At 38.0% G+C, this 14,387-nt stretch overlaps 1 protein-coding gene across 1 annotated transcript in view; it reads left to right on the top strand.

The window, feature by feature from the left end:
• The first annotated feature begins 2,706 nt into the window (after positions 1-2,706).
• Positions 2,707-14,387, top strand: part of LOC105513350 (germ cell-less protein-like 1) — a 54,727-nt gene continuing 43,046 nt past the window's right edge. Inside the window, exon 1 of the mRNA XM_011944205.1 lies at positions 2,707-2,796. Within this exon, the coding sequence (XP_011799595.1) occupies positions 2,707-2,796 (90 nt within the window). The remainder of the gene's footprint in view (positions 2,797-14,387) is intronic.

Raw genomic sequence — 14,387 nt, 5'->3', positions numbered from 1 at the left:
TTGTTGATGAATGAATGAGTGTATAAAAGCTGAGTTAATCGGAACAGTCAAGTTGGATTAATTCCAAATCCCTCTCTTTTCTTGGGAAAGCTAAATTAAATCCAGCTGTTCTTCAGACTGCCAAGCCACTTTTGAACAAGTTCTATTTCTTCCATTTCTATTTATTTTCCCCTTGGGTACTAAAGAAATCAATGCTTCACCAATTATTTATTCTTTATAGGGGTTGGCCCTCTGCACTTGACATTTGCTTGATTGTTCACATTCTGCATATTATTTTCCTAATGTTGTTCCATTGTCAGCATTATCTTCTTATGTGACTCTAGTGATTAGAGTATAACAGGATTTCCTTGTGAGCCCTTTTATTTTATCCTTTCCATGTCTTCGCTACATATTCTTCTTCCTATTACCAATATTCATATCTAAGCTGACCACACCATTGATTATATAAATGTGACTTGGAAGTTTCAAATGATGTGAGATGTATCCTCTACCTTTTATTGATTGATTAATTCATCGATTCATTGAGACAGGTTCTTGCTTTGTCACAGGCTGGAGTGCAGTGGTACAAACATTGCTCACTGGAGCCTTGAACTCCTGGGCTCAAGAGATCCTCTTACCTCAGTCTCCCGAGTAGCTGGGACTACAGCTGTGCCAACATGCCAAGCTAATTTTTGTACTTTTGGTAGAGACAGAGTCTCACAATGTCTCCCAGTCTGGTCTCAAACTCCTGGGCTTAAGCCATCCTCCCACTTCGGCCTCCCAAAATGCAGGGATTATAGATGTGAGCCACTGCAACTGATCTCCTCCTACATTTTAAACAAAATGGTTTAAAAACATGGATGCACAACTTAGCTCTTTCTCCAAAATTCTGCCAGGCTTTTGGAATGTATTCACATCAGTCAGATTCACCGATCACATTAGCGACACCTGACAAACTGGATGAACCCATACCTGTGTAGATTTGTTCAACATGAAGCAACAATAATGTGCTGCACAGCCTCCTGGAACCGCTAGGCCCTGCAGGGCATGATCATAGAACTTATTAGTTCTAATAAGAACTAAGAACAGAGAATCTCTCAATCAGAGCACCTTCTGAGACAAACACCAGTACCCCCCAGCCAGCATACCTTAACAAGGAAATACATTGGTATTAGAGTCAATTTTAAGAAAAACAATCATTCATCTGATATACAATGCTATTCATTATACTATTTTTCAATTCTTGTTCACATAACACTTTAAAAAAATAGTAATGATAACATGCAGCTTTATATTCTGTTCCGTCCTTGATCTTTCTCTGCAGGATGACACTTTCTTCACTGTTATATCACATATAGCTTACCTTGCTTCTGTCCTCATTTACCAGATCTTCCCCCTTCCTTCTTAAACATTAGCTAATATTATTATTTATCCTGCTTAACTTCTGAGTTACTTTGCAATCCAATGGGCAAAGCCAACCAAAACATAGCCATAGTCAAACATCCTCCTCCTCCATTGTCTCTTCTCCTCTCTCTGCCCCCCTCTCTTTCTGATGCACAGAATTGGATTGATTTAATGAGTTATACTCATATCTTGGTAAGAAAATAGAATAATTTGTCTAGGCATAGCCTTTATTTTATGAACCTTTGTAACCTCATTCCCAGACATGAGTCCCATTCACAAAACATCCTATTTTCAGGCGATCATTTTGGAAATTCTTTGACTCATCAGATACTTCAATGTCCTTGGAGCATGTCTGTCTCTTTTGGAAAGAGAGAATTTCCTCACATTTCCCACATTCGATTGTGCTGGTGTCAGTGATAAATACAAAACAGTGGTTCCCAAATTTCAGTGTACTTGCTATCACCTCGAGAGCTCATTAAAACAGATTGCTGGGCACCAGCCTCAGAATCTCCGCCAGAAGATCTTGGGTGGAACTCAGCAATTTGCATTTCCAGGTGATGCTGATAATGATTAGGGCCCACTTTTGAGAACTACTTCATTTGAGGATTTCCATCTTTTTATCAAAGTACAGGTGAGAGAGATTGGTGATTATTTAAGGAAGAGCGATTTGCCTTAGGTCAGAAACCCAAGAATTTACTCTGCGTATATAAAACCCCAGCATATAGGACCATTTATGAGAGTTCAAAAAATGTGTAAAATGTGGGATTCTATGATATCCAGCAAGAGCAAGAGCCATGTCAAGTCGACCCCTAGGTTAGGGATGTACAGCAGCCAGTGGCTTCATATCCAAATATGTTAATAGCAGCTAAATTATCTGGAGGGCTTCACTGTAACATTGGCTTTAGAGGAAGATTACTTTTCTGACAAGTGATAAGGAGGAAAAAACATTTCCACAACGTTCGCCTTGAGTAGGCACACCTTTAGCCTCCACAACCTATCAGGCCATTGTAGAAGACAGTAAAATTGTAGAGCCATCGTTGTTACTATTATTATTTTTAGTCTGCCAAGAAAGCCCTCCCACTGTCCTTTCTCTAGTCACAAGCCCACCATCGCTGGCTGTGTATTGGTACCAGGTGTAGCTACTAACACTCTCTCATCTGTGGGACGTAAGTTGGGCATGTGATACAAGCAGAACCAATGAGCATCCTTCCCTGTGATTCATGGGGTGGTGCAAGGCTGAGGCTGCTAGCAACCATGTCTCCTGTTAGCAGAGAAAACTAACTTACAGAAGAGAGTGAAGCCAACATACGAAGAGAAGCAGGGATGAGAGGCGAATGGAGACAGAATCCAGGAGGTAAGGAGTTCCTGGCGGTGCTGGCTCTGGCAGCTTTCTTCAATGCTGAGCCTACCCCAGTAAACATAATAGTTTCCTTTTTGATTTAGTTTGAGTTGAGTCTGTTGCTTAAATAGGGTTCTAACCCAGGTGACTTTCTTAACTCCAAACTCACCTCACTCATCATTATAGCTGGCAAACTGTGGCAGGGAAATCTTTTTAAATGCTACTTTCTGAATATTCTTTTCACAAAAACTTCTATGATACTACTCTCTATTATTATTTTTTATTATTAATTTCAAAGTCAAAAAAGGTATTGGTGACCTTTCAGACTTTCAAAGCACTAAATGATGTAGGGTATAATCTAAAAATAGAGAAACCTCAAATGCCCTAATCCATTTTGGAAGCTGTAATGTGTTTGTCTCTGAGGGTGACAATTTTTATTGTCCAGTGGGAGTTGACCATGATTATTGATGACATCTGGGCTGAATCAGAATTTAAATTTGGACTTGAATGAGTTCACTGTGAAGGGCCTTCCTTTGGGGGAGGATCAGGGTTTTCAGAAAAACTGAAACCAACATAGTCCTTTCTTTACTTCAAGCTGCTGCGGACCAGAAAGTGGACTAATCTAATAAATGCCAGAGTTCACTGTCTTTGGGAGTCTGCTTCCGAGGTGATTCAGGTACCCTTCTCAGAGAACTTTGCCGTTCCATGGACTTCTTTACAGCATTAATGGGGCAGTGGAATATAATCTCCAAATGCTTGGCTGATTTTCGGGAGACTGGTTGTTTAGCACTCACAAAAATGCCTTCTTTAAACTTACGAACAGAGATAGACCTATCCAGCATGTGTTGGATTTAGACTGTCATGATTTATTGCTTAAATATCTGGGAGTTGGCAGCATGTTTTCTGCTAAGCAGATCTGCTTTATTTTTTTGAGCCAATGAGTTATTTGAATGTATTAAGATTCACATGTTTTTCATTAATTCACAATTAACTCATATCAAGATGTTATTTTATGAGAGCCTTTTAACATCCATCAAACCCTCTGAGTATTTCTAAAATACACTCTAAATTCCCTTTTAACCTTAGAATATGTTAGGCATGTTGTTTCAAAGGTGAAGATGTGGATCTGGCACAGAGACAAGGGCAGAACATCACAGTGTTAAATGAAGAGCCAATAAAGCTTCATTTTATTAGTAGTTAACTAGAAATTGAAGCTGGGTACCAACTTAGTTGTGAGATAATGGGCTTTCCTTGCATTTAGTTTCTTATCTATATAATGGGAGTAGCAATGAATTTTTCAGAATATGAAAGGATATAAATATATTTTTAAAATGCCTTGAAAGATAGGACACGGTTCAATACAAATAAACACTATGATTTGTGTAGTCCATCAAACCTTTCTTTCTCAATGGTGACGACAGACTTGATGTTGAAATGAATTCTGCCTCTGCCATACACTCCCCAAGTTATAAGCTAACATATGTCATGTTTCCCAAACACTTCCCAGTGCGTTTATTTTTATCTTATATTTCCATAAATGCAAGCTTTGTGGTGCAATTGGATATAAACACAGAATTCTAAGTCAGAATTGCATGTGTTGAGACATAGAATTGAAGGCAAGTCAATGATCCTGTTTTTTCAATGTTTTCTTCCCTCTTTGGAGGAACATGGGTGCAAACAGCTGTTGTGAACATGTGGCTAATTTGCCTATGAGGCATTGGTTATCTATCTGCCTGAATAATTAAAATAAAACAGGAATATTTTCCTTTTCAGGGATGTATATTCTTTATGTAAATATATAAACAATGCATTTGATATACAAATATATGCAATACAATTTGGAGAAAATTAAATACATTAATTCCCCAGATACAGCCTGCTTCATTGCCTTAGAAAATCATTTTCCTCATATTCTTCTTGTCAAATTCCTTTGTATTAAGACCTATCTAAAAAAGCCACCACCTCCATGAAGCCTGCCATGTTATTCCAACAGCTATGTGTGTAGATGATGAATACTTGTACTCCGCTGTGAGTTAGTATGAACCTTTCAGGAACAGGGCTGGGTGCCCATCATTTTTGTCTTCTACCATATTAGTCAATATGGATTGATTATGTAGCAGATCTCCAATGAATATTTCTTGAACTACAAATTGAGTTCAAGTGTTCTTTTCAAAGTTTTTCTACCAACCTCATTATTGCTATTTCCTAGAACCAAGCTCAGACATCTTCCACAAATTCTTCTCTGATAAGCTCAGCCAACAGCTTCCCTCCTTTATGTAAGTTTGACTTCAAACTCTTATATCTTGTCCTTTGTTTCTGTTGCTTATTTTCTCATGGGTTGACTTTCAAATTGCATTTTAACTTTCTTAAAAACCCAGATTAAGTTGAAAGTATAGCACCTGGAGAGGGCCCTGTTATACTAGATGCCCAATTGCTAGTTATTTATTGACCAATCCCCACAGCAGGAGATAATAGCCTGTAAGGAAGAGATAATTTTGTCATCTGTGGTTCATTCTGCCGAAAGTACAGATGATGTAGAACATTGGGAAAGAGGCTCTAATGACTTCAATATTAGAATCTAGTCTTGATGAGTATACAATGAATCATTATTGGGCAAATCCTGTTTCCTATTTTTGGAAATGTTCAGTACGCAAACAGACTTTTATTTAAAATAATATAGGTTATAATTGTCTGGGATAGTTCATCAGAGACTGTAAAGTAAAACTGTGTACTTTAAAGTAAAGTAAAAAAGCTCTCAGCTAGATCATGAGAGGGAGTATATTGGATTAACTCTTCTTTGGGGGATAATATCTACAATTTTGGAAGCTGCCACCAGTGGAATGGTGATGGCTTGTGGTTATGATGGGAGGTACATATTAGCATCTCTGGAGACTTAACATATAATACACATTCCTGGACCATGCTTACCATGCTTACCCTAGGAGTTTCTGATCCAGATGGTTCGAATTGGGAACCAAGTGGGTATGGTGTGTGTGTGTGTGTGTGTGTGTGTGTCTTTTGAAAGCTCACAGATGATTCTGATGTACATTTACAGTTAAAAGCCATTGGTTTGGAGTTTGGAATAGCTTGGTGCCCAAGAATAGGTTTTCTTTTGTTTTTTAAAGTTTTCAAATTTTAGATTCAGTGGGGTACACGTGCAGGTTTGCTACATAGATACATTGTATAATGGTGAGATTTGGGCTTGTAGCATACCCATCACCCAAATAGTGAACTTTGCACCCAACAGGTAATTTTTCTTAGTCCTCACCCCTTCCCACCTTCCCTGCCTTTTGGAGTCCCCAGTGTCTATTTTCATCTTTACATCCATGTGTACCCATTGTTTAGCTTCCACTTATAAGTGAGAACGTGCAGTATTTGATCTTCTGTTTGAGCTATTTCAATTAGGATAATAGCCTCTGGCTCCATCCATGTTGCTGTAAAGGACATGATTTCATTATTTTTCATGGCTGCTTAGTTTTCCATGTTGTATATATACCACATTTTCATTATCCAATCCACCACTGATGGACACTTAGGTTGATTCCATGACTTTTCTATCATGAATAGTGCTGCAATAAACATATGGGTGCAGGTGTCTTTAAGAAAATAGAATGATTTCTTTTCCTTTGAGTAGATAGCCAGCAGTGGGATTGCTAGGTCAAATGGGAGTTCCATTAGTTCTCTGAGAAACCGTCATGCTGTTTTCCACAGGTGTTGTACTAGTTTACATTCCTAGTACATTGTATATACAGTGTATAAGTGTTCCCTTTTCCCTGCACTCACAGGTTTTCTTCTGGTAAGAAAAAACTAGAATCCAAGATGGAAAGCAAGGTGCATTCGACTTTGCTTTTTTATACAATTATTTATGAAGAAAATGATATGTATGTTGATAAGCTGCTTTTGTCTTCTAATTTAAAGAAATGGATAGTCCTAAGTGTAGTTCATAGGATGTATTTGTAAGTAATAACTAATAAAAACTTAGTAAGAATTTAGCTTCCTTTTATTCTAAGGAAGGTTTTTAGTATTCTTTCATGTTTGAGACTATTTCGGTACTTTTTCATGTTTCCAGTCCCCATTCCGGCTATTCCTGACTTCTACTCAAAGGAACGGTGTAATTTTTTTTCTTCTGTAAGCCTCTCCTGTTGCAAGGTAGTCCTTAATTAGCCTTAATTACTTTTACCTCCGTGTTCCTCTGATCCATAGATTGCAGCCTGGTTACTGAGCATTGGTTCTGTCTGCCCTCCAGCTCTGAATTGCCTCCTAGAAAGAAAAACCATAATTTTGGAAGCATAAGTGTTAGTAATTCTCTCGTTCAAAATCTGTTTCTTTATTTTACTGTTTTCTTAAAAGAGCCAGACACTTCGAAAGCTTAAAAATCATCAAGTGAAGTAGCTTTTTTTTTTTTTTTTTGGAGACAGAGTCTCGCTCTGTGGCCCAGGCTGGAGTGCAGTGGCCGGATCTCAGCTCACTACAAGCTCCGCCTCCCGGGTTTACGCCCTTCTCCTGCCTCAGCCTCCCGAGTAGCTGGGACTACAGGCGCCCTCCACCTCGCCTGGCTAGTTTTTTGTATTTTTTAGTAGAGACAGGGTTTCACCGTGTTAGCCAGGATGGTCTCGATCTCCTGACCTCGTGATCCGCCCGTCTCGGCCTCCCAAAGTGCTGGGATTACAGGCTTGAGCCACCGCGCCCGGCGTGAAGTAGCTTTTAAACAGGATTCAATAGCTGATGGATGGCTGTCATTAGTGTGAACTGTGCTTAAAAACTTCCCAGGAAACCACAAGCGTTAATCTGGAGGAAGTTAAGACCCTGGGTGTCCTCTCTGTTGTGCCACATGGATTCCTCTCTATGAAACAATCTTTCAACAAAGTCCTTTAGGTACTTACATTCATTTAAATGGGGGCTATTAACTAGAATTTTATGCTAGAAAAGTGTTATATCAAGATTGATTTTTATGAAGATTTATTGAGTAGGTCATGTGCCAGTCATTTTTGTGAGGCAAAATGCAATCCTCAAAACCGTCTCATGAGCAGATGTTATTCCCATATCCTGTATAAGAAAATTGAGATTCAAACAGTTACATAATTTGTACATGGTCAATGCAACTGCTTGGTGTGTATTTCATCTCTCATTGCAGCCAAGTCAGCATCGACTTGGATTTCTAATCCCCGTCATCAAGGCAGAAGACACAGAAATTGTAAGGAAGCCAGGTTCAGAGTGTCTACCAGTAGCGTTCCTACATTCTACACAAAGGATGCTATAATGGCTCACTCATCCTGTTAAAGTCTGTCAGTCACACCAAGTGTCATATCCTTTGAGCATATCCATTTTCTTTCACAGAAATAAACTGCCTCTGGACAAATGTGCAAGCTCCCACAAATCTGCCCCATTCTGCCTTGACTTTGTCGATTAGAAGACTTCTTTTCTGCTTTTAGGCAACATCTTTGGTGGATTCTCTACATTTCTGGTTAATTCTCATTACTATGACTCAGCTCAGTTTTCAACTTCCAAGCTCACAATTTACTCCAAAGAAATCCAAATTTTTCTGCTCCATCTTTTAGGTGCAAGTACCTCCTGTGCCTTGGAATGGAAGGAGGGAGTAGAGGAGGTGTCTGTCTTCATCGGTCCCTGGTTTAGATCTCTTTGTTGATGGTTGATGCTTCTCTGCTGTCTTTCCATGCTTCTATGGGGCAGCATCCAAGTGTCCACCTTTGACTGGGGCACAGTGTGGAGTCTCTCCACTGCCCAGTTTTCAGAGTGGAACCCTATGTCTTACAGCCCAGGCAATCCCCACCATCAGTAGTCTAGCCACTGATTTTTGCTGCCACAACCCAGACTTTGGCTGGTACCTGCTAAACAGCTTTCTTGGGTAAACTATGATGAAAGACAAGTGGAGCATAGTTATCTATTCCATGTCAGTCTCTTCTTTGTACCATAATGTCGTTCTCATTCTCTTCCCACACTGGCAGAGGCTAAGCATACCCTTATGCTGTTTAGGAGGCTAAACAGCATCCTTTCTTATAGGAAAACACTCTTGGACTTCTTTCCAACTGCATTCCCACTCTACAGGCTATTCAGAGAAGAAAGATACACCTTACTTGGAAGTGATAATCTTCTCATTGCTTGAGAAGCAGATGACAGTCTTCTCATTGTCTTCAAGTCCATTGTCTGCACTACCCCCTTCTCTTGTATAGCAGTCATTCCAACCTTACCTGCAATTAGAATTACCTGGATAGCTTTAAAAAACATCTTATTGCCAACGGTGGCACCAGACCAATCAAATATCTCTACAGGAGGCATCTAGGCACCAGTAGAAGCCTGATTTTGCCATTTCTTAATCCCTGGCAGATGTTAGGTGCTATCTGCAGATGTTGACATTCTAAAACGTTAGGATACTTCTGTCTTGTAGTTTCTAGTCATGGATCCTAGCCAATCATTCCGGGAAAAATTCCCTTCAATATCCTGTTCCACAGGGATGAAATGACATGCTTGAGTATAGAAAATGAAGTGAAAAGAAGGCCTTTTGCTTTTCTTAATTATGGCCCCTAAAAGGGAGGTTATCATAAAATTAACCACCACCAAGTATTTGTGCTACAAATGAGTTGTATGAACCAGTGCAACAGCTTGCTTTCTATTCCTTCATTTCCAGGACAAATACAGGCAGACAATACATGTGGTTAGTTTTTTTTCTCTCTTCCTTTTTTGTTTAAGGAATGAATAATGCTGAGGCTTGTTTGTTGTGGTTTAACTAGTCATGGCTTGGTTGTAGTAGGATGTAAAATGAGTGTAGCTAAGGGAGAGAAATTCCATCTGTAAAAATAAGAAACACAATCAAATTTAAAATTTGAGGAGAAAAGAAAGCATTTTGTTAAAGAGGTAGCAAAGAGCCTCAGTGACTGGGATCATGAAAACTTGTGTTGGCTGTCTAGTAACAGAAATTTTAGAGTGGAAAAAAAAAACACAAATTTGGACTCAGGAGCCTTGTGTTCTGGGTTTCACTCTGCCACTAACTGGTTTGGAGATACAACTAGAGCAGTGATTAGTAACCTAGTGTATAGAATCTACCTCCACCTGCCTGGGAATCAGTTCTGGCTTTACTGCTGACAGGAGGAGTCTCTTAATTTCTCTGTGCCTCAGTTTCCTCATCTGTAAAATGAGGATCACAGTAGCACCATATCAGGATTGTTATGAAAATTAAATGAGTTAATGCTCTAAAATATTCCATGTAAGCAATTGTTAAATGAAAAATAATTAAATTTGAGCATTTCATTAAATCTTCATGTACTTCAATATACTCATCATTAAAATACATCTTTAAAATACCTGCAAACCTCCATATTCCCTCCCTCCAATACCTATACAGATTTGACATTTTTCAATAACCTAGTTAATTTTGTTTATTTATAGATAAATAACACTCAAACAGCTTCAGAACTACATATAACAGCGTACCTTCACCAATGGGATTAATGATACAACAGAACTTTGATTTGTTTTAAAGATATCACAATAATAATTATTAAATAAGGATTAGCTATTCTGGAAGGCTAGTTCTTAAAGAGTGTCATAAATAGTTCATTATACACTATGAAATTAGATAATTGGACAACAGTGAGGAAAAGTCACCAGTGTCCTTTGCAATCTAATTACAAACTCATGATGTCTTCCGTCCATGTCTTGGTTCCTACTGCTGTTATTTTGTTTGTTTTTTTACCTAGAATGCCCTTTGTGTTCAACAGCAGTGCAGAGAGCTGAGCTATCCTTCAATGATTAGCTCAGATATCTCCTTTATTACACCTTCCTTGATTTCTCTTGTTGGAAATGACTACTACCTTGTATCAACCTCTCCTGCAGAATTTTGGGGATTATATTCAGAACTATAGTTGTTTGGGTACTTATCTTTGGCCTTCACATTAGACTGTGGAGCTCATGCCTGCATGGCATGGTATACTATATCATAATACATGGTCTTTAAATGAAAGACTTTGAAGAGAAGAACAATTCTTCTTTTCCAACTTTTAAAAAAGTTAATTTTTTAGATAAAAGTTTTAGGTTCACAGCCAAATTGAGAGGAAGGTATAGAGATGCCTATGAACCTCCACCCCACACATGTATACCCCATCCCCGCTGCCATGTTTCCAACCAGGAATGGTACACTTGTTACAACCGACGAACCTACATTGGCACATCATTATCCACAGTCCATAGTTTACATGAGGGTTCACTCTTGCTATTTAAAAAAAATTTTTTTTATTTCTTCTAAAAAAAACCAGGATATATGTGCAGAACGTGCAGGTTTGTTACATAGGTATACATGTGCCATGGTGTTTTGCTGCTTCTATTGGCCCATCCTCTAAGTTCCCTCCCCTCCCCCAACCCCCTAATAGACCCTGGTATCTGTTGTTCCCCTCTCTGTGTCCATGTGTTCTCATTGTTCAGCTCCCACTTATGAGAACATGCAGTGTTTGGTTTTCTGTTCCTGTGTTAGTTTGCTGAGGTTGATGGCTTCCAGCTTCATCCATGTCCCTGCAAAGGACATAATCTCATTCCTTTTTACGTATGCATGGTATTCCATGGTGTGTATATGCCACATTTTATTTATCCAGTCTATCATTGATGAGCATTTGGGTTGGTTCCATGTCTTTGCTATTGTAAATAGTGCTGCAGTAAACATACATGTGCATGTGTCTTTATAGTAGAATGATTTATAATCCTTTGGGTGTATACCCAGTAATGGGATTGCTGGGTCAAATGATATTTCTGGCTCTAGATCCTTGAGGAATTGCCATAATGTCTTCCACAATTGTTGAACTAATTTACCTTCCCACCAACAGTGTAAAAGCGTTCCTATTTCTCCACAACTTCACCAGCAGCTATTGTTTCCTGACTTTTTAATAATCACCATTCTGACTGGTGTGAGATGGCATATCATTATAATTTGGATTTGCATTTCTCTATCAGTGATGTTGAGCTTTATTTCATATGTTTGTTGGCCACATAAATGTCTTCTTTGAGAAGCGTCTGTTCATATCCTTTGCCTACTTTTCGATGGAGTTTTTTTTTTTTTTTTTTTGGGGTTTGTTTTTTTCTTGTAAATTTGTTTAAGTTCCTTGTAGATTCTGGATATTAGACCTTTGTCAGATGGGTAGATTGCAAAAATTTTCTTATTCTGTAGGTTGCCTGTTCACTCTGATGATAGGATCTAATTAAACTAAAGAGTTTCTGCACAGCAAAGGAAACTATTTGTCGATTTTGGCTTTTGTCGTGATTGCTTTTGCTGTTTTAATTTTTACCCATGCCTATGTCCTGAATGGTATTGCCTAGGTTTACTTCTAGGGTTTTATGGTTTTGGGTTTTACATTTAAGTCTTTAATCCATCTTGAGTTAATTTTGTATAAGGTGTAAGGAAGGCGTCCAGTTTCAGTTTTCTGCATATGGCTAGCCAGTTTTCCCTCACTCTTGCTATTGTATATTCTATGGGTTTGAACAAATGTATAATGACATGTATCCACCATTTGAGTATCATACCGAGTATTGTCACTACTCTCAAATCCTTGGTCCTCCACCTGTTTTTCCATTTCCCCAACCCCTTGGAACTGCTGATCTTCACCTTAATTTTTTACCTTAAAAATTAACAATTAGTAACTTTCTCCTTGGCAATTAAGATATTCCTTTTCTGTTGATTGTGGTGTTTTTGCTTTTGTAACTAGGTACTTCAAATTATGCAGTTATTTTATTTCAGATTCTACAGTCTGTAGTTTTGTCAAATAGTTCTTCAAATAATCTGAAGTACCTTATTTAACTTACCTAGCATAATAAAATCCTAGTATTATATGTACACACATATATGTATATCATATATATTTCAATAAAGTATGATTTTTACATACTCTCATTTTTCTTCAGAATTAGAAAAAGAATTCCATTTGTGGTTGGGGCAGGATGTTGTGTACATTTCTGTGTTATGTTTATATAACTAAAATATGTTACCAGATTAGTTTTGTAATTTCAATCCAGTTTTTTCAAAATGCCCAAGAGATGTCAGTTTCAATCACACAAGAACCTTTTTAAGTCATAGACACCAGGATGAAGTTACTAGGTTGCTTATTTATTTTTAATGATCAGTAGAGTTCTATCGCAAGGGAGAATAAATATAGATGGTAAAAAGCTTTCTCAATTCTGAAAAAAGTGTAGACATTTCTGTGCTGCTGTAATTACTTGCAGATCCTTGTGGAAGCAGGGGGAAAATTCCATGTGAAGATTATTTCCCAATGTTGAGTCTGCAAATAGTTCCAGTCTTAGGTGTAAGCATTCAGTTTCTGGCTGTGAAGAATCATCTACCTGCACAGAAGGAAGTGATTGCTGATTATTTTTCCTTCAGCAATTAATCATTGTGAAGATGACCCTAGAACTCTGAGCTAAATTGCCTGGCAAGTCTCTTGGATTCTGATGACATTTTCCTGAATGCTTATGTTTTACATATATTTTTAATTTAACTTGCCTTTTTAAAAGAGAAATTGTTCTATACACATGCTTAAAGAGATAGTATGAAACAAAGGCAATCAGGGCCTCTACTAGCAAGACACGTAGAAACACAGGAGACACATAGAGAATTTCCAACATCCAGGTTTTGTCAATTATGAATAAAGCTGCTATGAACGCTAACATACAAATGTTTGTGTGGACATATGTTTTTATTTATCTTGGGTAAATACTTATGAGTAGAATTTCTGGGTTAGATGGTAAGGATGAGTTTGACTTTAAAAGAAAATGCCAAACTGTTTTCCAAAGTGTCTTTACCACTTTGCATTCCCACCAGCAATGTTGGAGATTTCCAGTTGCTCCACAGCACTTATTATCAATCTTTTTAAATTTTAGTCATTCTAGAGGGTGTGTTGGGACATTGCATTGGAGTTTTAATTTATATTTAACAACTAATGATACTGAATACATTTTCATATGCTGTTTTCCATCAGCATCTTTTTTTGAAGTGTGTCTATTCAACTATTTTGTTTGTCTCGTTATTGAGTTTTGAGAGTTCTTTATATTCTCTGCACACCTGTTCTTTATTGTTTGGAGATAACTCTTTATGGATCTTTCATATTTCTGCACATTTTGTGAGCAGGGACATTGACAACTATTGTTCTAGACTATCTTTTCAAAGGAGTTTGTATAGGAAAAAAGCCTTGAACAATTGAGATATTGTTTTCCTTTTGGAAAGAGAAGATGTATTTGGTGTCCAAGATAATAAAGGTAGTATCTCCCTTATTTTCTTGCAGACCTTAAATAAGACTGGGCTATTAAGCTTGGGGTTACTCAGTGGCAAGACAAATCTGCATGTGCAGCATCCATCGGGGCCAGTCACACACACACCTCTCACCATCCTCACTACTGTGAGTAATAAAGTCCTTTGTCTGTGACTCAGGAATCTCATGTCTTCTGCCAGAATCCATGAAACTGGTGGGGGGTGGGGAGCTAACTTGTCAGTTTGCTGGTAGTATAAAATCCCAGAACTGTCATAACTCTTTACAAATACATGTTTTCCAAAAATTTTTCTCCCAGCTTGTGTTTTGCCTTTCATTTTTTAAACAGTGACTTTGAACAGCAAACTATTTAAATTTTTGTCAACTCTAATTTATTGGGTTTTTTTTCCTGTTCCTGCTTCTTG

Source organism: Colobus angolensis, unplaced genomic scaffold, assembly GCF_000951035.1.
Source record: "Colobus angolensis palliatus isolate OR3802 unplaced genomic scaffold, Cang.pa_1.0 Scaffold229, whole genome shotgun sequence".
NCBI classification, from domain to species: domain Eukaryota; kingdom Metazoa; phylum Chordata; class Mammalia; order Primates; family Cercopithecidae; genus Colobus; species Colobus angolensis.
The sequence above is the reverse complement of the archived record's forward strand: the minus strand, read 5'-3'. Positions and strand labels throughout refer to the sequence as shown.